Genomic DNA, 21,013 nt, shown 5'->3' with positions numbered 1-21,013 from the left:
TTTTGGTATCATCGTCGTAACTCATCAAAAAACAGAACTCCCCGTGCCAGAGGCGGCAGGTTGACAATGCCGCCTCCCAAATTAACACATTACAGGAAGAAAAAAAAAAGGAGTGGGTGTTGCAATTACTCGAACTTCTGGCGGAAGTACTTGGCGGCAGCCACAAGGTTGGAAAGGGACGCCTTAGTCTCCTTCCATTGACGAGTTTTCAGGCCGCAGTCAGGGTTGATCCAGAGCTGATCGGGGCTGAGGTACCGCAGCATCTCCTCGATGCGGTCCTTGATCTCCTGCTCGCTGGGAACACGGGCTGCATCAGAGAAGATTAGCATGTTTATAGTGATTTCGCGCGAAACTACAATTTCTGAAGAAAAAATCGGCACTTACGACTGTGAATATCAAAGCAGCCAGGGCCTATATGCGCTCCGAAACTCTGATCAACGAAGACCTTGAGCAACTTGGCATCAGATTTGCTGTTTTCGATGGACAGAACGTCGGTGTCGAGCGCAGCAATGGCGTGGAAAAAGTCCTGGAACTCGGAGTAGCAGAAGTGAGAGTGGATCTGAGTAGAGTCGGTAACACCGGCAGTGGAGAGGCGGAAAGCCTCGACAGCCCAGGAGATGTACTTCTCACGCTCAGTACCAGCACGGAGGGGGAGACCCTCACGCAGAGCAGGCTCATCGACCTGGATGACCTTCACGCCGGCAGCCTCGAGGTCAACAACCTCGTCGCGCAGTGCAAGCGCTAGCTGCTGGGCCTGGACAGACTGGTGAACGTCGTCACGGGGGAAAGACCACCGCAGACAGGTCTTGAAGAGAATGTTAGCCGGATCAAATACGATAGAAGGGAAAGGGAAGAGGCGGGGGAGGATTACAATAGGGCCGGTCAACATGCCCTTCATGGGCTTCTTGGTGATCGAAGCAGCATACTTCGACTCCTTGACGGTCATGGGAGCGGGGCGGCTGATGTCGCCAACAATGATGGGAGGACGGACGCAGCGCGAACCATAGGACTGAACCCAGGCGTGGGTAGTGAAGACATAACCGGTCAGACGCTCACCGAAGTACTGGACCATGTCGTTTCGCTCGGGTTCGCCGTGGACGAGGACATCAAGGTCAAGCTCCTCCTGGATCTTGACGACCTCGGCGATCTCCTTCTCAATGAACTTCTCGTACTCCTCAGGAGTGATCTCACCCTTGGTGAACTTGTTACGCTGGATACGGATCTCCTTGGTCTGAGGGAAGGAGCCAATGGTGGTAGTAGGGAACTTGGGGAGCTTGATCGACTTGGTCTGCTCAGCAATGCGAGTAGGGAAGGGAGACTTGCGGTTGTGCATCTCGGGGGTGACGGCCTCCTGGCGGGCCTTGACGGCGGGGTCGTTGGTGCGCTTGGAGGTGGCGCGGGACTGAACGGACTTAGCGTTGGCCTCGAGCTCGGCAGCCACAGCGGCGGGGCCCTCGGTGACGGCCTTGGCGATCACAACAACCTCAGAGAGCTTCTCGACAGCGAAGCTGAACCAGTCACGGACCTCGGCATCGAGACCCTTCTCGGAGGCCAGGGTGTGGGGGACGTGCAGGAGGGAGCTGGAGGTGGCAACAACGACGCGGTCCTTGCCGAGCTTCTGGATGGCAGCCTCAACCTTCTCAATGGCGGTCTTGAAGTTGGTCTTCCAGATGTTACGGCCGTCAACGACACCAGCAGAGAGGGTCTGGTTGGGACCCAGGGCAGCGACAACAGTGTCAAGCTGCTCGGGGTTGCGGACCAGGTCGATGTGGATAGCGTGGAGGCTCTGGAGGTGAGAGAGAACCTCAATGTTGTGGACAATGTCACCGAAAAAGGTGGCCAGGGTCAGGCGAGGAGCCTTAGCACCCAGGCTGCCCAGGGTCTCGTAGGCAGGCTTGAAAGCGGCCTTGGCCTCGGCAGCAAGGTCGTAGACGAGGACAGGCTCGTCAATCTGAACATCTTCGGCACCAGCAGCCTTCAGCTGAGTAAGGAGCTCAACGTAAGCGGGCAGGAGGTCCTGCAGCTTGGTGATGGGGTTCACGGAGGAGCCACGGTCGGCCTTGGCGAGGACCAAGAAGGAAACGGGACCCAGGACGACGGGGCGGGTAACAATGCCGGCCTCCTTGGCCTCCAGGAACTCACGGACGGGCTTGGCGTCGGCGGCCAGCTTGAAGACCTGGTTGTCTTGCAGAGCGGGCTTGACGTAGTGGTAGCTGTAATACACGTTAATACGTGACTCCAATGGCAACGTATGGAGCAGTAAACCTACTTGGAGTCGAAGTACTTGACCATCTCCAGCGCAGGAACATCGACGCCCTCCTTCTGGAGACCACGGCCCATGGCGAAGTAGGTGTCGAGAGGGTCCAGGTTGTACTTGCTGTAGCGCTCGGGGATAACACCGAAGAGCTGGATGTGGTCCAGGACCTGGTCGTAGAAAGCAAAGTCGTTGCTGGGGATGCTGTCGACACCGGCATCCTTCTGGATCTTCCAGTGCTCCAGACGGAGACGCTTGCCCTCCGCGAGGAGATCATCACGGGAGATCTTACCACCCCAGTAAGCTTCCGTGGCCTTCTTCAGGTCACGGAGCTTTCCCATACGGGGGAAACCGAGAACGGATCTGAAAGGTCAGCAAGTGTCAGAAGAGGGGCAGCGCCAGAGACGTGGACATACGATTGAACCATTCTGACGGATGTGAAGAGAAAAGAAGGGGGGAATAGATTGAGGCGGGGTCTTAGCAAAGGTAGAATAATGGAAAAGAACCCAAAGCCTTTGGAAGAGAAAGAGAAAAAGAAGACGGGGGAGGGAGGGGAGCGAAGAAAAATGGAGGGGGAGCGTCCTTGGAGCGGCTAACCTCGTTGGGCTTGGAGGGGCAGTGGTGTTGTTTCGTATTTGCGCGATACACGAGGGGCCGAATCCCACGGGGCGTGTCTGGATGAGACCGCGGTAATTGGGTGTAACGGGAGCGTATGGCCTCTCCCAGGCAACGGACTCCGTGATCGGCGGAGATCACGCCATTGGGATGGACAACGGGGCACGATAAGAGTGCCCGATAAGGGCTGCGCGCGAAAAATTTCAGTCGATCCTCCTGGAGCCCTAGCGGAGAGCGTAGTCGCTCGCAATTCTAGTGTCCAGATAGAGGTCGGGGTCGAGATTGCAGACCATCAGCCTCAGTATGCATCTACAACGAAGGCGACGGGTTTCTCCTCTCGGGCTCCGACAGGATGGACTATACAGCTCCCGCCAGCCAATCGGACGCAGGAGATAGCACATGAACAGCTCCATTACATCGTCGCCTCCGCGTCTGACGTGACCTGCGTTTGGGGTCGAGAAGGAGGGAGAAGCGTATCGTGTATCATATTAAGAGATGGTAGTTTTCTGTCACCATTAGAGTGACCGAGAAAAAACAACATAATGCCGAGGCTAGCGGTGAATAGAGGGGATGCTGACGTGGAAGACGGGAAGATGTCAGTCTTACCATTCTATGTCCCATACAGTATCGTGTACCTCTTGACAACTCATGTATACAGATGAGATGAGATGGGATGGGATAGGCATGCTTCATGATTTCATAAACACTTGATGAACATTCGCAAATAGATTTCAATGCAAGATTCGGCGAAATAGCTATAGGCAAAGAAAAAGAAAACTATGCTATCAGAGCATCTCATCTACTCGGATATCATATGCTCTATTTCGCCCTGCCAGATCTAAAGTAGATTAGGTCCAGTTCTATTATGGGTAACAATTCGAGAAGATCACATCCTTGGTCCCCAGAAACCTCATTTTTAATTGTCTACAATAATCGGAAATGTCATTCAATCCGGGCCAAAATGCCATGGAGATAGTTGTGCCTGGATATTTCCAGATCGGGAAGGCCCTCGGGATGACTCCTTCTCTCCGCCAAAAAGATAAAAAGTATACACCGTGAGCTTCCTAGACCGAGCACTAATCTTGCTCTCCGCCACTCCATGACCATAATTTCCAAATGACATTTCTCATCTGTCCTCGATGGCGGAGGGAGCGCGCTGCCTCCCCGTCCGACGTTGCTCGATCCTACCAATGTCCTCAGCAGGGGGAGGTGTCGGTACCGCAGGGGCAGACACAGGCGCACGGTATGTCCACTATCTTCGCATGACTCGTCGGTATTTTGCTGAGTTATGCGAAAAGGGCCTCTGTATCGGCCCAACACGACTTCATTGTCAGACCAGAAACAGCCAGAAAGCTTCACCCATATGCTACGACGCCGGTTCTCGCGCGAATCAAAACCCTCCGGCGAGCACCGCGAGTTTAGCAGGTTCCAATTCCCATTCTCTCTCAAGTCATCCCGATCTTTCACAGCACGGCCTGGCGCTGAGTTGACTGCGCTCGAGGACTATGGGAGCAGTCTGATGAGCGAAAGAGGGTATGACAGTGATGCTCAATACATCTCGACTCCGCAGCGTAGTGATCATCTGGCACGATCTCCAGCCAGTCGAGGCCTCGGCAGGCTCGAACTGAGTGATCTGGTCGAGCAGAGTCAAGAGCGAAACGAGGTTGAACAGTGGGCCATGCGCGATAACCGAAACATCTCCGAATCCCAGCGCTCTGCCTTTGGCATGCGATTCATACCGACTCCACCTCAATCTGTTAGAAATGCCCGAACAGCCTTTCATGCGCCCTCGGCATCTGGAGATGGTGAATATGCTCAGGGGCAGCCTATGTCAAACATGAACTTTGTTCGATCCCTTCCCTCTCTGCATTCGGTCAATCGTGAGCTTGGTACAATGACTACGGAGCCTTCCTCGGCAGATATGGTCTATAATGACAGCAATGAACAAAATATCATGGCTGACTGGAAACGCTTTTTGAAAACTAGTCGCCAGAGATACGGGTTTGCCTCTTCCGAATCCCTGACAGATCCACCAAGAGACATTGTGGTTCACAAGACGCGCCAGGCAGCTCAAACACCCCACCCAAGCAGGTCTTTCACAGACCCTCACTCGATCCATCTGAATGAGCTGGGCATTTCAAACAGACTCGCGTCACAATCTGCATCAGCTGAAACAGCTTCACGCAGCCCGTCACTTGCTGAGTTGCTCCGCAAGAACAAATTTGGTCTCTCCATGTCTTCGTCACAGGGAAACGTTCGGTCTCGCCAGAACACAGCAATGTCGGCGGATCTTGGGCCAGGGCTGCGCAGCCAAGCAACCGTCCAAAGAGATGCATCCTCGTGCTACTCTCGCCAAGAAAGCCTACTATCGGCAAATGCATCTGCTGATGCCCAGTCAGCCAAGATGACAACTCGGAAAGTACAGAGCTCCAAGGCAGAAGGAATGGAGCGCTTGGGGAATGGAAGCGCTTCTGTGAACAATGTCCCAGCTCCTGACAGCATAGTTCTAAGCCGATTCCGGGAGCATTGTGACAGTGGTACCTCAAAGTCACTTGGGCTCCCAACCAGGTCAAATGGCACTGGTGACTTGGGCTCGCCGCGGAAGGTTAGTGTCGGATGGATGTCTAACGGTCGACGAGTTGGCTATGGGTATAGTCTTGTATCAGACTCTGAGGGAGAGCAGCAGTGCCAACCTGAAAGCACTATGGTTCAATCACCTGGTCGTAAAGCTGAGATCGTGACAGCGATGGAAGGTATCAAGAAGGGCCGCAGCGCATCGCAAGGGCACCCAGGAGATTATGAGCAGGTCGCAGCATCGACCAGTCAGGAACACGGCTCCTACCTAGTCACCAACCATTCCCATCGCCCTGAACGAGAAGCGGCTACCCTTCCTCGAGCTGCAAGTTCTGTTCAACCCATCAAAGGATATATTGAATCGCCTTATCTGCGAGGCATTATAGGAAATGGCTCTAGTCGTGATCAGGAACCTACGCCTGTTCCGGTTAAGGAAGAGAACGGGGCAGGTCACCAGGTGACAGAGCTGCGTCCGATGATAAAATCCGAGCCTCGTCAAGTTTCGCAAAACTCACAATATAAGAACCGCGCGGGCGACAACGTTGGGCGCCGATGGGCCCGACTAAGTCGGACGATGAGTGCGCAACCCCGAGTTCGCAAAGACAAGGAAGATCGTCAAAAAACGTGGGTAATAGGTGCACCATACCCGGTCACCCGGCGAGATGCTGTCGCCTCGAGTAGCAATGAAGAAGACACGGTTCCGGAGTTTTTGGACGCAGAGAATCATGATGAGAATGAAGACCAAGCTTCGGAGCTGCAGCGCAACGACTCGCGGGCCGCGAAATGGGCGTTGAGATTCTCCAAGTATAGAGAAAGCAAGCGGTTGTCGAGTTTCCACAGACAAGAGCCTTCACAGGCTTCCTCGGGCGGCTATCAGGATTGTGAATCGAGCAGCCTCAAACGAACCACTTCGACCAGAAGCAACGCGACAGAGGACCAAGAATGTCTCCAGATGCCGGGTTCATTCGAAGGCAGCCGATGGGCGAGTCGAATCAGCCGCATGTTCTGAGATCAGTTTGCAGATGGCTTGAGTGGAAGTTAATGTTTAGTGATGAGAAGACTTGAGCGTAGCTGGGTTCTATTGCCTATATTATATGAAGCAGAAGTTGGGTCTATGATATTTTTAACCAGCACCCAGGCATTGAAATTGAATCATGGATGTGAGTCCCAGCAGAACAATGTCATTAATCGTACAGAGGTATCGAGATCCCAGCGCCAGGTATATCATACACTTGCAAGTAGAGTGAGAGTCTAGACCGTGGATGCCACGGCATCTACCGTCGTTGACGCTTAGAGCTCTTGTCACTAACGCCGCTAAGCACGCTAGCAGACCGTTTGTGGTTCGCATTCGCGCCTGCGACTTCAGCCTCGCCGCCTTCGTTCTCAACCTTCTCGCCCCCGGCAGACTCTCCGGCCGGCGCGGAAGACTCGGCGGCATCGGCAGCTGTTGACTCTAGTACGCCCGTGCCATCCTCGGTCTCCTTCTTCACTTCTGGGTGTGCGGAGTCTTTAGGAGTGTCATCGACGGGGTTGTATTTCTTCTCCCTCTCGGCCTTGGCGGCTTCGAGCACGCGGATCTCACTCTCGACCTTCTCGGAAACCTTCCGGGCATCCAGAAGTAGATTGACAGACTGGATGAGTTTCTCGAAGTCCTTGCATACACGCTCAGTAGGCATGAACAAGCGCACGGGAATTTCAAGCTCAGCCAGGGCACTAGCCAATTTGAGTGTTTGCACATTGGACTTGGCCTGCGTGAGTTTCTGGGCACGATCGCTGCGGAATTGTACACCGGCTGTGACGCGCTCGTGATGTTGCACACCGTACTTGGCCTCCTCGGCTGGAGTAAGTGTGCGCACCATCTGTTGGGGCGCAGGCACAGCACCCTTCTTGGTAGCAGCTCCTACAGTTGTGCTAGGGGTTTCGGCGCGGCCAAGGGCGCTGACCTGTGTGGGGGTTTGACCAGCAGGACTAGCGACGGCGCCATCGGGACCGATAATGGATCGTCGCTTCTTGCTCTTGTCGGCTTGCAAGAGGGTCTGAAGGAGTTGTGACAGGCCTTGACTGGACTGGTACATGGCGGTGTTGCCGACGCTGATGGGGACTTCGAGGCGGGAGTAGAGTTCGCGGCGCTCGGTGATGAAGCTCTGCTCGTTGCTTGTGATGCGCTTGAGCTCTTCCAATAGCATGGCCTCCTCGCGCACCTCGTCGGCTGTGCGGTTGAGTTGAAGGGCCGCAAGCTCCTTGCGGTCACGTTCCCGGTCAGGATCGAATTTTAGCATCTTCTCGTGTAGGTCGAACTCAGCCTCGGACATTTCCGAGGGCGGATGTTCAATGGCGAGCATCGTAGCAGCGACGTGGTAATATCGAGCCTTCATCTGTTCCATCGTCCGATAGTGTTTGGCGGGTACGAGTGCGTTGGCGTCTGCTCCTGCTTCTGAATCCACGCGCGGCTGATAATCGTAGCGGTCTGCGATAATCACCCAGCGCAAGTCATAGTCGGCCGCCAAGTCCATCAAATAGTCTGTCTCCTCACGAGTCCAGTCATCGCTTTTGAGATGTCGGCTGTACTCCTCGTCCGTATATCGTTGCGGTACCCGGGCCTTGATGTTGTACTTGGCAAAGGCGTATTCCTGCTCCAGCGGTTTGGGTGCCTCCTCTTTCCCTTCCTCCTTGGTTTCATCCACGTCCATCTGGGCTCCCTCGGGTGCAGGTGGCCTCGTCGACTCGTGCTTCCTCTGCCAGTGGTTCAGGACTAGGCCGTCGGACCGGGCCCCGTTTGTGAATGGCGACATGCGCCTGCGGATAATCGACCGTCAGCTCTCACCACTCTACCCTAAGCATCGAGTAATACATACCAGGGTCGCACTCGGAGTTTGTTCATCCATTTCGGTCGTCCCTTGTATTTGTTCTCGTTGATGGCGATGGGCGGTGCTCGCTCACCCAGAAGCGCGTAGAGTTCACGGGTGATACCCTCTATAGCAAATATCAGTCATAGTCCCTAAAAGTACAGATTCCGTTATACTTACCTGGACGCTTCTCAACGACCTTCTGCTTCTTATGCGGTCTGGGCTGGCCCTCTGCGGGCAAGTCCAGCATGTCGCGCACATCGGCGGCGGCAGCCATGGCGACTGAGGCAGGATCCTGTCGGGGGCGAATCTGCTGCTGTCTCTCCGGTCAAAATTATGGTAGTCGCAAAGGAATATCGCGTGCCAGCAAAAATAATGAGCTCTGATGAAGATGAAGCAGCGCGCGATGAAAATCGAGCGCGGCTTCGGGGGCAAGGGAGAGCGCCGAATGGAGCAGGCGGTGTGGGTCCACAATGGTGCCAGATGGTCAACACGGCGGAGTTGTTGACAGGGAGTCCGTAGAGTTCACCTTCAATTGCTCAACTCCAACCAGTCATGGCTTACCAAGCTTCTTCACCGTCATGGCTTGCGGCCGCCTTGGCCCTCTTCTCCCTCTTTTCTCTCCTGATTCCCGCAAACGCGCTGTACTTCTACGTGGACGGCCGTCAAACTAAGTGCTTCTTCGAGGACCTGCCCAAAGACACTCTGGTGGCCGGTAAGGACTCTTTGAAACCGCCGCTTGGGCACTTGAATTGCCCCGAAGTCATTCATGAACTAATGCGGATCCTCCAATGCAGGCAAGTTCGACACCGAGGTCATCAATCCCCAAACCAACACCTACTCGGTCGACCACAACCTCAAGGTGCAGATCACTGTTGAGGAGACCTTCGACAATGACCACCGCATCGTGAACAAGCGCGAGAATCACTCCGGCCGCTTCACCTTCTCTGCCGCGGATGCCGGCCAGCACCGCATCTGTTTCATGGCTGACACCGACGCCGCGACAAGCGGCTGGCTGTCCAGTGCCCAGGGCGCCGTCAAGGTGTCCCTAGACATCGCCATTGGCGAGACCAGCAAGATCGAGACTGAGGACAAGGACAAGATGAAGGACATTGTCCAGCGCGTCCGGGACCTAAACAGCCGCCTGCACGATATCCGTCGGGAGCAGGTGTACCAGCGGGTAAGCTTGCCATCAGCCCCCCTCTCCCCTGTAATGGAAGATGTCTTGCAACAGGACGCCGTTTCTCAATATCTCGCTTCCTGACTCAAATTGGTTGGCTTCGAGACTGACAATTTGCCTTGTAGGAACGCGAGGCCGAGTTCCGTGACCAGTCCGAGACCACCAACTCCCGTGTTGTGCGCTGGACCCTCATCCAGCTGGCTGTCTTGTCCGCCGCGTGCGCGTGGCAGCTTTCGCACCTACGGTCGTTCTTCATCAAGCAAAAGCTGACCTGAGATAAACGGGCGTCGAGAATTTTTCTTGCCATTATACCTGTGATTAAAGCCGTTTTTTACACCTAGCATCTTGTTTCCCGCTCTCCTACTTCACACGCCGAGTCGACGTGATATTGACCATGTTTCCTATAACGTGCTACTTGATTCTGCTTTCTGAAATAAAGCTCATTGGAACTAGCTAGAGGTGCTTCGGTGCTTCGGTGCTGGCCGGAGCTATGGCCTGGACTTGGAGCATCTTTTGCTCACACCGGTACTGGGTCTACATTTCAAGGAAAGAAAAAGCGAAGGATGCGGAGTGTCTGGAGCCATATAGTCACAGCGATGTCGATTTTGATAATGGATGTATTGACAGCTTCTTTCCATTGTTCTATGTATATGTTCAACCGTTGATCGTGACGAACAATAGTTCGATGAAAGGGAAAGACATGCAAAATATTCCAGTCCCTGAGAGAATTTTGGAGGGTTTCATCATTCATTATGCCCAGGGCAGAAAGTAATAAAAAAACGTATGTGTGAAAATGCCCAGGATGGTATCTGGCAGGAATGAAATGAATAAGTGCCGAAAAATAGAGGACGCCAGATCAATGACGAGCATTTCCTCGGCAGATGGCGAAGGTCATATAATGCATGGGACGCCATTGGTCATGCAGAAAGAGCGCAAGCCTTGCACGAAAAGACGTCTATGGGTATATAACAGTCCCGCCAAAAGACCAATGCAAAGCAGAATGAGAAGGAATAATGCCCTATTTATCTGAATCGGGCTTTTATATAGTCACGGGAATCGAGCTCCCGGCACCACCACAGAAACCGAGGATCAGTCGTTCCAAGTCCGAGAGTTTGTATGGCTTGGTCATGTAGCCTTTGATTCCCACTCGGGAGGCGCGATTTAATGCCTCATCGGTGACATCTGCACTGACAGCAAGGACGGTGGGGGGTTGCGGTGCACGGAGGATATTCGGGTTTGCGTCCATATCCATCGAATCACAGTTCGTAGGAGCTGTCTGAGGAGACACATCCTCAGAACTGGAGTACTGGCTTTGGTGGTCGCCAACCATTTGCAAAATTCGAGAGGTCGCCTCATATCCATCCATTTCGGGCATCCAGAGGTCCATTAGGACGACATCAACGGGCTTCATGGCCGATGTGGCAGGCGAGCACGGTGAACTGCCGCCGGGACTCGACGCTGATAGAATATCTTGCACGATCTGGACGGCTTCCTTACCATCCGCAGCTTCCAGGACGTCGCGATAGCCCAGCTTGCGTAACATGTTCACTAACACGCGCCGATTGATTCGATTGTCTTCTGCGACAAGAAATCGCAAAGGGTATTTCTCTCCAAGTTTCTTGTCATATGCGTCGCTAGAAATCGGAGCCTGGTTGAGCTGAGGCTGTACAAGTCTACGTGGAGGAGACGGGCTCCCCGACGACTTGTCCTCAGCAGTATTAGGAGTCGGCTGCTGAAGTTGTGGTGGCTGGGTGAATGGAGATGACGCTGAAAATGGTTCCCAGGTGAAACTGCTGGAGCTGCCATGTCGAGAATGATCACTGAGAACTGGCGGTGTCATGATCCTCTGATTGGGGGTCCCAGGGCGGTTGTAAGCCTCACGCTGATTCACAGGAACCCGAATTTGGAATTCTGATCCACGGTCGGGGCCAGTGGTGGAGGAGTGCACACATATCAAATCTCCGCCCATCTTCCGCGAGAGACCTTTGGCAACGAGAAGACCAAGCCCCAGTCCATCTTTACTGCGAGTAGTCGAAGCATCCTCGCGAGCAAACGGTTTGAAGAGATTGGGCAAAAACGCCGCCGGTATACCCGGGCCAGTGTCGCGGACAAGAATCAAAACATCATTGGTCTTCGAGTCGACGGTTGCACACACGGTAATGGTTCCATTATTTGTGAACTTTATGGCGTTGAGGAAGACGCAAGAAATCAACTTGGCCAAATCCCGGTCGTCGGCGAGAAGAGTGTCGGGCAAGGCTGGATCGACAGACCAGTCCACAATCTTGGTGAAGATCTCACCATTTGACGATCGAGATCGAATTTCAATTTTCTCGCCAAACTCGGAGGCCTTGCTAACCGCGGAGTCGGGCCGGCCACCGACATGAAGGGATTCATTAATCACCAGGCGAAGAAGATCCCGTAGCTTAGTGAAACGCAATGCTGGACCCCTCATGTTCATATTGAGGCCTTCCAACAACAAATGAGGAGCTGAACGTCGAACCGCAAGGGAAGGACGGGGGTCCACCATGTTGGCCATGACAGCTTCGATCTGGTGTGCTGGAGTTGCATGGACAATCTGATCGCTCTCATGAACGGCGTTCTTGACTTCTTCGCTGCGAGGGGAGAGCTCTTGACGAGATGACGATGCTCGAACTCTCTGCTTGCGGACTGGTCTGGAGTTCACATCCAAGGGAAGGCTCCGCCGTCTCTTGTAGGGGTTCACGGCGATATTGTTACCGATGAAAATGCTTGGTCGGTTTTCGACTGAATCAACAGAGCCCACAAGAATTCCGTTTTCTTGTTCTCGTTGTGGGGTTTTGGGAACCTGCATGTTGAGGTCGTACGCATGCACAACATTGTCAGCCGCTTCCACGGCACGTCTGGCGCTGTCTTGGACCATCTCGATGCCCTCTTTGAGAGTCTGAAAAATGCGACCGGGCTTGATGGGGGTCTTGCTCTCCATGGCCTCTCGAACCGTGGCGTGCATGACGTCGAGCATTCCTACCACACCTTGCATTGGGGTTCGCAATTCGTGAGACAAGCTGCGTGCGTATGGTTTAAGAGGCTGGGAAGTGAAGTCAGATGAGGCGTCTTCGAGAGAGATAGTTTGCGATTTGGGGTCTGTTGGGGGATTGACGGATGGAGGTTCGCAGCTCTGGGGCTCTGCACATATATTGTCCAGCAACACCCGTTGAACGATCATGTCGTCCAGGGAATGCAGAATCATCTCCAGAAACGACCAGGACAGGTTCCTGGTCCGTACACCATCCGCCGACCACATCAAGCCGAAATATGCGAGGCATTTGCCAGCCGAGAAGAGCGGGATTGCCAGATACGCCTCAGCTGGGAAGGGCAACTGGTCGTCCCCAAAGGAGACCAAGGATTTGAGGTTTTCCGGGATCAAACACGGCCGTTCATGATCCATGTGTAACAGCAGGTTGCCGCCTGTGAAGTATCGATTTCGCTGGAATCCGACCTTCTGATAGCCGTCGTTGTAATAGAACACCGCGCCGAACAGCGACGGTCGCCGACCGGCCATTTCAGGCACCGATTCGCCGCCGTGTACCCTGCGGGCGACAAACCCATATTGTGCCTTGCTGATCGACGTGATGTCTTCCATGAGCCGTTTCCAGAACAGCTCGGTGTCCGACGTCCGTAGGCCCTGCTTGAGCGTCACAAGGTGCTCGATGGCGGCCTTTTGAGCGCCATCGTTCCAGATCTGGCCAGAGGCGTCGTACTGCACGCCCCCCTCATTAGGCACGGCTGCGAGTCCATCGGCAATGCATTCAGACTTGCAGGAGGAAAAGGACATGGCCGGACGAGGGTGGACGGAGTTAGGGACGTCGGGCTTGGGCGAGTCGGTCATGATCCATGTGGAATTGCAGGTGCAGTTGGGGATTTGCTCTCGGGGGCGGGGAGTGGTCAGATCCTTGGGAAAGTGTAGGGTTACCAGGGCAAGACCAACACCATGGCTTGGTGAGAGAGGCGGAGAGTGTCAAGAGAGTCGAGAAAGTCCACAGAATCGAGGGCAGCAGGATCGCCAGGAGGGGAATCAGGAGGGGATTTTCCGGCTACGATGGGGCCATCGGGCGGTCTAGACACTAAGCTTGCTCAGACTGAAACAGCACTTTCGTGGGTCAAGATTGAAGAATAATATTAAATGTGCCTGGCCCTCCGTCTTCAGGTGTCTTTCTCCTTTTCTCTTTTCCGGTGTCTATTGTCTTGTTCGGCTCTCTCGAGGCGATTCGCATTGCGGAGACGCACGGAATCTTTGCACGATCGGCCGATCTAGACCGACACCGCGCATATCGGGTCCCGGGGAGCCCTGCGCGACCGAGCTCGGGGCACCAGGGGGCTCCTCCGGGCCTTGCGGCGTCAAGGGAGCAAATGATAATCTCTGGCAAATGGATAGGTGTCGATCTCAATTCGAGACGTATAAGAAGCGGTTGATCCATGGGTTGCAAGTTCTGAGGCCGGTAACTATCAACATGGGTCTGTACGCCACCCGCGGTAGTGTCTCTTATCTCGAGATATACATATATGCATGCATACATGTATTTTTGTTCTGGAGGTGGTATACTATTACATATCTGACGGAAGACTCGATTCATAATCCACTCCGATCTTCGATTGCGCTGCAGCAGATGCGGTGCCACTTTTCGATCGGGCCTACCGTAGTCGCCTTTCTATACCAGATGCAATTTCAGCGCGCGGTAGGCAGCCGATCTGTTTTTGCCTATCAGCGTATGTGTGGAAGGTCGGAATGTGTAGAGGCCAGGACACGGTAATCATGCTGGGTTTGTAAAGGACACTAATCCTGTCGGTGGCCCCAAGCCCACTTTCAATCAAAGAACACTGCTATACCCAATCAATCATATATAGTAGTGTACCCACTACGTCCACACATTCATATCATCGATTCCGGAATGCATGAGGATGACAATTGTTGACGAGTCTTAACCTTCTCTGTTAAGGAACAGAACAAGCAGTAGGTCCGTTAGGCAGTAGACCATCCATTTATCGAATATTACCTGTTGGACAGTGCATGGCTGTGATGCCGAGGTCTAGATCTCGGCCAATCATGACTTAGGCCAAGACGGCGGGGGAACAACCATCACATTGCCTCTATGCACTCCCGGACAACCTTCCTCTGCATTAATTTTGTGATAAGCAGGGGAAGAAAGACCATTTCACAAATGACTGCCATTACTCCCTTTACTATTGCCGTCGCCGACGCCAAGATGGACCAACTCCGTCGGAAGCTGGAGCAAGCAACCTTTCCTGACGAGATTGAGGCCGCGGGTTGGGAAATGGGTGTTCCACTCGCCGATATGAAGCGACTAGTCAATACCTGGCGGGACAACTTCAATTGGCGTGCCCAAGAGAAGAAGCTGAATGAGCAACTGGAACAATATACGGTCCCCATTTCGGTGGACGGGTTCGGGGAGCTAGAGATCCACGCTGTGCATCACCGGAGCGGAAATTCGAATGCTATCCCATTGCTATTCATTCATGGATGTATGGCACGCTCTACCTATCTTATGACTCTGGCTAATCGGACTCTTGTCCACCAGGGCCGGGCAGCTTTCTCGAAGCCACCAAGCTGATCCCGTTGCTCACGAAGAACCAAGATGGCCCGGTCTTTGATGTCGTGGCGCCTTCTCTCCCGAATTTCGGCTTCTCACAGGGCGTCCAGAAGGTTGGTCTTGTTGACATGGCATGGGATTTAGCACAACTTCCATGCAGATAATTAATGCATCAACAGAAAGGATTCGGCTTAGCTCAATATGCCGAGACCCTCCACAAACTGATGATAGCCCTCGGCTACGACGAATACGGTATCAACACCTTCCTAGGATACCAAATGCCTGAAAGATATCACCGGCTAATCATTGTCTAGTTATCCAAGGTGGAGATTGGGGCAGCATGATCGCCCGCACCATGTCACAATACTACCCCCAGCACATCCAAGCCATCCACCTGAATTTCATTCCCGTCATTCCCCCCTACCCATGGAGAAACCCTTTGCTCTTCCTGCAGTCGCTGGCAAGTGTCCCATTCTCGGCCAAGGACCGGGCATACATTGCAAGCACCATCGGCTACGCCACCAAGGGCAATGCATACATGAAGCAACAGGAGACTCGGCCGCAGACCTTAGGGTACGGCCTCCATGACAGCCCGATTGCGCTTCTGGCTTGGATGTATGATAAACTTCATGCCTGGTCTGATAGCTATCCTTGGTCGGATGAGGAGATCCTCACTTGGGTGAGCGTATACTACTTCTCGCGAGCGGGCCCGACTGCTTCGACGAGGATCTACTATGAGGCTTCGGCACAAGAGCCCAACACTCTTCAGGATACAGGAGATGGCCGAAAGCATGCCGGACAAGCCGAGTGGACGGCGACGAACTGGATGACCCTAGAACAGGTTCTCGGGGCGCGTGCAACGAGCAGCGTGCGTTTTGCCGTGGCGCAGTTCAAGAAAGAAATTGTGATGTGGCCGATGGCTTGGTATCGACTGATTGGAAACGTGGTGAAGGAGACGGAGTTTGATCGCGGTGGTCATTTTGCTGCTTGGGAGGTACCTGAGCTACTAGCCGGTGATCTGAAGGAATTCCTGGGCAAAGAGGGCCCAGCCTACGGGGCAATACAGGGAAAAGATGGCTACTAGCTTTGCTTGAAGCAATCATCGAGAGACCATGAGGTACCGAGAAGGGATCACTGCTGTGGCGGGATGACGGGGCTGGTATTATCGTGAAAGGAGTATGAGAAACATATAGTCGCGGCCCAAATTCATCGTTCGATCCGCAAAGTGACCGCTCCCACGCCTTTGCTCTGGCATTTCCACCAGTGGCTGACCGTCGATGGCACATCGTCATCTAGCGAAGACCGCAGACGCCGAAATCTGCCCTCGAATCAACAGAAAGCCCAAAATAAACATTTCCAACATCCGTGGCCCCTGCTTAATCCTGTCGTCCCTTCAGTAACCGCTGGGTAACCTTGTCCTTCTCTATAATATACACCTGGGCGCCCCAGCCGGAGAGGGCGTCCCGGTCGACGGCACTCAGTAGCGCTTGGGAGATGGTCTCGAAGAGGTCCTCGGGGCCCTAGAGTGAGAAATTAGCTTGAGATACAGGAGGGAAGGAGAAGAGTAGCTGTACCATTTCCGGCTCCCACAGACCCTCACAGGTACCGAACAGCTGTTCGCTTGCGGTTCCGCTCACGATGAAGTCCTTGGCAAAGTCGATACAGCCAATGCTGTCAAACCCACAGATAAACGGCTTTCCAGTAGTTTGGTTGATCCCAGCGATCACGGGACTGACGAAGAAAGGACCGAAACGCTTCTCGTACAACGATGAGCTGACCAAGTTGGCCAGGGTCTGGGGTGCGATATTGCGTTCCTCGCGCAGCCGGTACATGTTGACCTTGTAACGGAAGAGATCGGAGACAGTATTGACATCAGTGGCCAGACCCGTCAGGCCGAGATAGGTGGATGGGGCGTAGTTGAAGATCTTGGGGAAGTTGTTGGAGATGGTCAGGGCTTGCATACCCAAGCGGAGGTCGCACGCGATGGCGACGCAGTCCTTGCCCACCATGGCGACACAGGCACCGCCATCTGTGTAGAAAATTAGTGAATCAAAGGATTGATTGTAAGGGAATAATTTCGCGTACTGATATCGAAGGGGGAGCTCTGATGATGGCAGGAGATGGTCAGCTCAAGGTCCGGCGGCTGCAAGCGATCGGGGAAGGGGATGCGTCTCATTACCATTATTGCGATTCCTGTTATTCAATCTGGCCAGCTGTTTATGCCTTGGATCTTGACAGAAGACACAAGCCGAGGAAAGAGGCTTGCGAGGAAGGTCAGGGTGGATGATGGGGGAGGTGAGTTGACGACGGGGAGCTGCGAGGTACGCAAGAGCTCGGATGACGCCGCACCGCTGCCTGTTTGGTCGCCCGCGGCCTTCGACTGCTTTCTCTCCATTCCTGCACCCAACCCTTCAGATTACTTGCCCCCTCTTGTCCTTGAATTCACAAAGTCTTTCAACCAAGAACATCTGGCTTGCTATTTCACTCAAAACGACTGCCCGCAGCGAGTTCTATCCAGTGCGACCATGAGCGCCCACGTTGTGGTCATCGACTCCACGGCCAGGCGGGCAACAGTCAAGACGACACCAACCAAACACTTGACGGATATATTGCATGAGGCATGCTCGAAGCTTGGGTATAACTCCAGCCAATATGGTCTCAAGTATGCATCTTCATTTCACGCCGAGATGTGATGGTACTGACTTAAGCTTTCCCAAGACACAATCGCAAACAACTAGACCTTTCTTTGTCGTTTCGCCTCTCGGGACTCAGCTCTGGTGCAAAGCTTGAACTTGTCCAGAGCTCTCGCTCGCCTTCGATTGTCACTGTCGCCCTCCAGCTACCAGAGTCCGAAGCCCGCGGGGCTCCAAATGGACGCATATTAGACAAGTTCCCGAGTACCACCACACTTTGGCTGGTTCTGCGCAAGTTCGAGGCTGGGGTAGCAGGCAGTGGACCCGTACGAAACCTCACAGCTCGCGGCATCCCCTCCACGAATGGAGAAAATGGTTCTGGTCGCTTGTTCTATGAGATCCCGGTCCTACAGATCCTCGAGCGTGAAGTCTCAAGCTTTACAGATCTACAGAAATCACTCGCCCAGCTGGGTTTCAACAGCGGCAACGTACTTATCAGACTCAGCTTTCGCCGGACGGAGGAGCCCCTTGAAGAGGCAATGCTTAAGATTGGCGGGTATTTTCAGACATCTGGAGATGATACGCCTGCTCCATCGCATGACCAAGCTTCGATACCTCCTGAAAGTGCAAAAGATGAAGCTACGTCGCAGCCCGCAGCCTCCAGTAAACCCGAACCTTCCACTGCACCCGCTGTGCCATCCGCTACTGGCCAGGATATTTTGCTCACGGATGCTCCTCTCGAGGAACCTGTCTTGACGTCGTCCAGACCTCTGACTGTTTTCTCACCTCCCTCCGACATCACCCCATCATCAGCACAAATACCCTATAACGAAGACGATTATGTCCCTTCGGTCGAGCATGCGAAGGCTCACCAGCGACTGCTCAACCAATCCTCCCGCCCACAGCGTCTCCCAACCGACGCCGAGATAGCCGCCAAAGCAGAGGCAGAAGAGAAACGGCGCGCAGAGATTCGCGAGGTAGATGTGAAAATTCGCTTCCCGGATCAAAGCCAGGTGGTAGCCAAATTTGGGCCACCCGATACTGGACAGTCACTGTACAACTTCGTGCGCAGCTGCTTAGCGCCAGCATTTACCGGAGAAAAGTTCATTCTGAACGTCTTTGTCCATGCGGCGGTAGCTCGCCCTTCTCATGCCAAAGTCATCCCGGAGTCCAGCCAGATGTTCCTTATTAAGGACATAGGCCTGGCAGGCCGAGTTCTGGTTAACTTCACTTGGGCTGACGCCGCAACATCGGCCGTTCACCAGCGTCGAACGGACCTGTTGCGGCCCGAACTCCGTAGCCAAGCGCAGGAGATGAAGGTCGAGCAGCCACCGAAGCCAGTGGAAGAACCAGTGGCGTCGGCTTCGCAGCAGACAGCGCCAAGTAATGCTGGTGACGGCAAGCCTGGAGGAGTACGGAAGACTGGCGGCGTGCCCAAGTGGCTGAAGCTGCCGGGGAAGAAATGATATGACCGACACTCAATCTATGAAACCGAAATTCTTTTGAATGATCATGACGTGAATCTACATTCGATTTGCAAGGTCTTTTAGATGCACCGATAGATTTCATTTGCAAGTTCTTGACAGCAAGAAATCGCACAAAGATTGGCTGCATCTGATTCCTTGGGACTGTAAGCAACCTTAGACGTTTTAAGAGCACCTGCATCACTATTAGAGTATAACCGGAAGGATTCGAGCCGCATCCTTCCATAGACATCATCTGTACTACTCCCTCAGATCAAGAATACAACACGTCGGCTACGAGGGCATTGCAACTGAATTGGAACAATGTTTTCATTATGGTTTCTCTTCCTAAAACAGGGAAGGGATTCCACTTTTGCCATCCCCATCATCCACCGGTGGTCACAAAACTCCCATATTCCGATCCGTAAGCCAAACGCTATATGGCAGCCGTGAGGTATAGTCACATCAGACGAACCAGCGAGGGTAGAGAAAAGGCTTCGGTTGTTTTTTCGTTCGTATGTCCTTGCGCGCGCCAGGTATTCGAGTCGTTAAACGAAAGAGAAAAAAAGGGTAACGGATTTGGAGCGTTTAGTGACCCTGGACACGACGGGCCTCGGCGATGACTTGCTGCATGTCCTCGACCTTGCGCTTGCCACGGGTGAAGGTACCCAGCTGCATTGAATGTTAGCCTGTGATCCCCTAGCCTAATGTGGCCGTCTGCTCGTTGAATAGGCCGCTTGGCTTGGGATGCACGAAGGATGTTCGTGCAGATGTTTTGCTGTTGCAACAAGAGGACCATGAAAACAATCCAGTCGGGGTGATCAGTGTCCTTCCCCTCGTGACGATTTCTAGACACACCCCGCTGTAACCAACGCATTCATCACGGAACGACCCAGCCACCATAGCAACAATATCCACCGAGCAGGTACAGGACGGGACGGAAAAAGGATAAACGTACGCGCTTCTTAGCGAGCTTACGGGCACGCTTGTCCTGAGCGTTCCTCAGAAGCTCAATGACACGACGCTCATAGGGGGCAAGGCCGACGACCTCACGAGCGATCTCGCGGACGAACGCAGTGCGGCGGGAAGACTGGCCCTTGGTGCGGCTGATCTTGTTCTTGGGGGTGTTGAGGGGGGTGGTTTTCTGTATGTGTCCAGTCAGTGGGTATGTTCCGTAATAAACCGTTGGCAGCTGCCATTGTCTCCTCCGGAGTTATTTCATCTGCTGCATCCTTCGCTTCAGTTTCAGTCGGGCTCGAGGTCGTGTCGGGGTCCAAGTGAGTGGTCATCAATCTGTATGCACGACCATCCACATATTGAAAATTTCCACCATAGCACCTTAGGTCGATTGCCGCATCCCCCTCTTGCTGTTCGGCTCACTATCTGCTCTGCTGTGCAGTCCTTTTCCTTCAAACCGTTGAATATTCCTAGCGACATATTGACCTTGAACCCACGACTCGACCCGACTCGAAAGAAACCGATTGGCGAAAGAGCAGAGATCTCCGAAGACGTAGACACTGCCAGGAAGAAGGACAAATTAACGTACCCGGCCACTGTTGGTGCCGACCACGATACCGGTGCGCTCCTGAGCCATCTCGACGGTTGGTGACTGACGGGGTTGGCGGTGGTTGTCGAAGATAGAGAACGAGGAAAGCGTGTGGAAATCCCCTAGTGCTTTGGGGAACCGCACAATCCGGGTCTTGGCGCGGGTGCGGTGCGTAGGCGAGTAACTAGGGCTAGGGCTAATTGCCTCTTTCGACTTAGTTGGACTTTATATTCCGGCCTGAGGCAGAACTGTCAGAACTGATCACGTGATGACGAGTCCCAGGACGGATATGATTGGTTGTTTCAGTACTACATCTG

The 21,013-nt window shown here is 53.7% G+C and overlaps 9 protein-coding genes across 9 annotated transcripts; 4 read left to right on the top strand and 5 right to left on the bottom strand.

Moving 5' to 3' along the window:
• Positions 1-125: 125 nt before the first annotated feature.
• On the bottom strand, positions 126-2,681 carry N7459_009299 (5-methyltetrahydropteroyltriglutamate--homocysteine S-methyltransferase; the record flags this gene model as incomplete). Its single annotated transcript, XM_056948467.1, has 4 exons — positions 126-307; positions 385-2,213; positions 2,270-2,617; positions 2,671-2,681. 4 exons carry the CDS (start codon positions 2,679-2,681, stop codon positions 126-128), a joined length of 2,370 nt encoding a protein of 789 aa, XP_056795692.1.
• A 1,476-nt stretch (positions 2,682-4,157) lies between these two features.
• Positions 4,158-6,452, top strand: N7459_009298 (uncharacterized protein; the record flags this gene model as incomplete). Its single annotated transcript, XM_056948466.1, has 1 exon — positions 4,158-6,452. One exon carries the CDS (start codon positions 4,158-4,160, stop codon positions 6,450-6,452), a length of 2,295 nt encoding a protein of 764 aa, XP_056795691.1.
• Positions 6,453-6,717: 265 nt separating this feature from the next.
• Positions 6,718-8,566, bottom strand: N7459_009297 (SANT/Myb-like DNA-binding domain-containing protein; the record flags this gene model as incomplete). Its single annotated transcript, XM_056948465.1, has 3 exons — positions 6,718-8,239; positions 8,299-8,416; positions 8,470-8,566. 3 exons carry the CDS (start codon positions 8,564-8,566, stop codon positions 6,718-6,720), a joined length of 1,737 nt encoding a protein of 578 aa, XP_056795690.1.
• A 278-nt stretch (positions 8,567-8,844) lies between these two features.
• Positions 8,845-9,744, top strand: N7459_009296 (p24 family protein; the record flags this gene model as incomplete). Its single annotated transcript, XM_056948464.1, has 3 exons — positions 8,845-9,004; positions 9,087-9,469; positions 9,595-9,744. The coding sequence occupies 3 exons, from the start codon at positions 8,845-8,847 to the stop codon at positions 9,742-9,744; spliced, it is 693 nt and encodes a 230-aa protein (XP_056795689.1).
• Positions 9,745-10,508: 764 nt separating this feature from the next.
• N7459_009295 (ATP-binding response regulator) lies at positions 10,509-13,334 on the bottom strand (the record flags this gene model as incomplete). Its single annotated transcript, XM_056948463.1, has 1 exon — positions 10,509-13,334. One exon carries the CDS (start codon positions 13,332-13,334, stop codon positions 10,509-10,511), a length of 2,826 nt encoding a protein of 941 aa, XP_056795688.1.
• Positions 13,335-14,664: 1,330 nt separating this feature from the next.
• Positions 14,665-16,138, top strand: N7459_009294 (epoxide hydrolase; the record flags this gene model as incomplete). Its single annotated transcript, XM_056948462.1, has 4 exons — positions 14,665-14,986; positions 15,043-15,167; positions 15,234-15,306; positions 15,369-16,138. The coding sequence occupies 4 exons, from the start codon at positions 14,665-14,667 to the stop codon at positions 16,136-16,138; spliced, it is 1,290 nt and encodes a 429-aa protein (XP_056795687.1).
• Positions 16,139-16,430: 292 nt separating this feature from the next.
• Positions 16,431-17,236, bottom strand: pup3 (proteasome core particle subunit beta 3; the record flags this gene model as incomplete). Its single annotated transcript, XM_056948461.1, has 3 exons — positions 16,431-16,574; positions 16,629-17,083; positions 17,140-17,236. 3 exons carry the CDS (start codon positions 17,234-17,236, stop codon positions 16,431-16,433), a joined length of 696 nt encoding a protein of 231 aa, XP_056795686.1.
• Positions 17,237-17,579: 343 nt separating this feature from the next.
• On the top strand, positions 17,580-19,153 carry N7459_009292 (putative UBX domain protein; the record flags this gene model as incomplete). The annotated part of the gene is made up of 2 exons (XM_056948460.1): positions 17,580-17,716; positions 17,773-19,153. The coding sequence occupies 2 exons, from the start codon at positions 17,580-17,582 to the stop codon at positions 19,151-19,153; spliced, it is 1,518 nt and encodes a 505-aa protein (XP_056795685.1).
• Positions 19,154-19,738: 585 nt separating this feature from the next.
• Positions 19,739-20,744, bottom strand: N7459_009291 (60S ribosomal protein eL36; the record flags this gene model as incomplete). The annotated part of the gene is made up of 3 exons (XM_056948459.1): positions 19,739-19,822; positions 20,109-20,294; positions 20,697-20,744. 3 exons carry the CDS (start codon positions 20,742-20,744, stop codon positions 19,739-19,741), a joined length of 318 nt encoding a protein of 105 aa, XP_056795684.1.
• Positions 20,745-21,013: the final 269 nt, after the last annotated feature.

The sequence above is a fragment of the Penicillium hispanicum genome, assembly GCF_028827665.1.
Source record: "Penicillium hispanicum strain IBT 35686 chromosome Unknown utg000008l_segment0_segment0, whole genome shotgun sequence".
Classification (NCBI taxonomy): Eukaryota; Fungi; Ascomycota; class Eurotiomycetes; order Eurotiales; family Aspergillaceae; genus Penicillium; species Penicillium hispanicum.
Note: the sequence above shows the minus strand (reverse complement) of the source record. Positions and strands in the feature narration are given on the sequence as shown.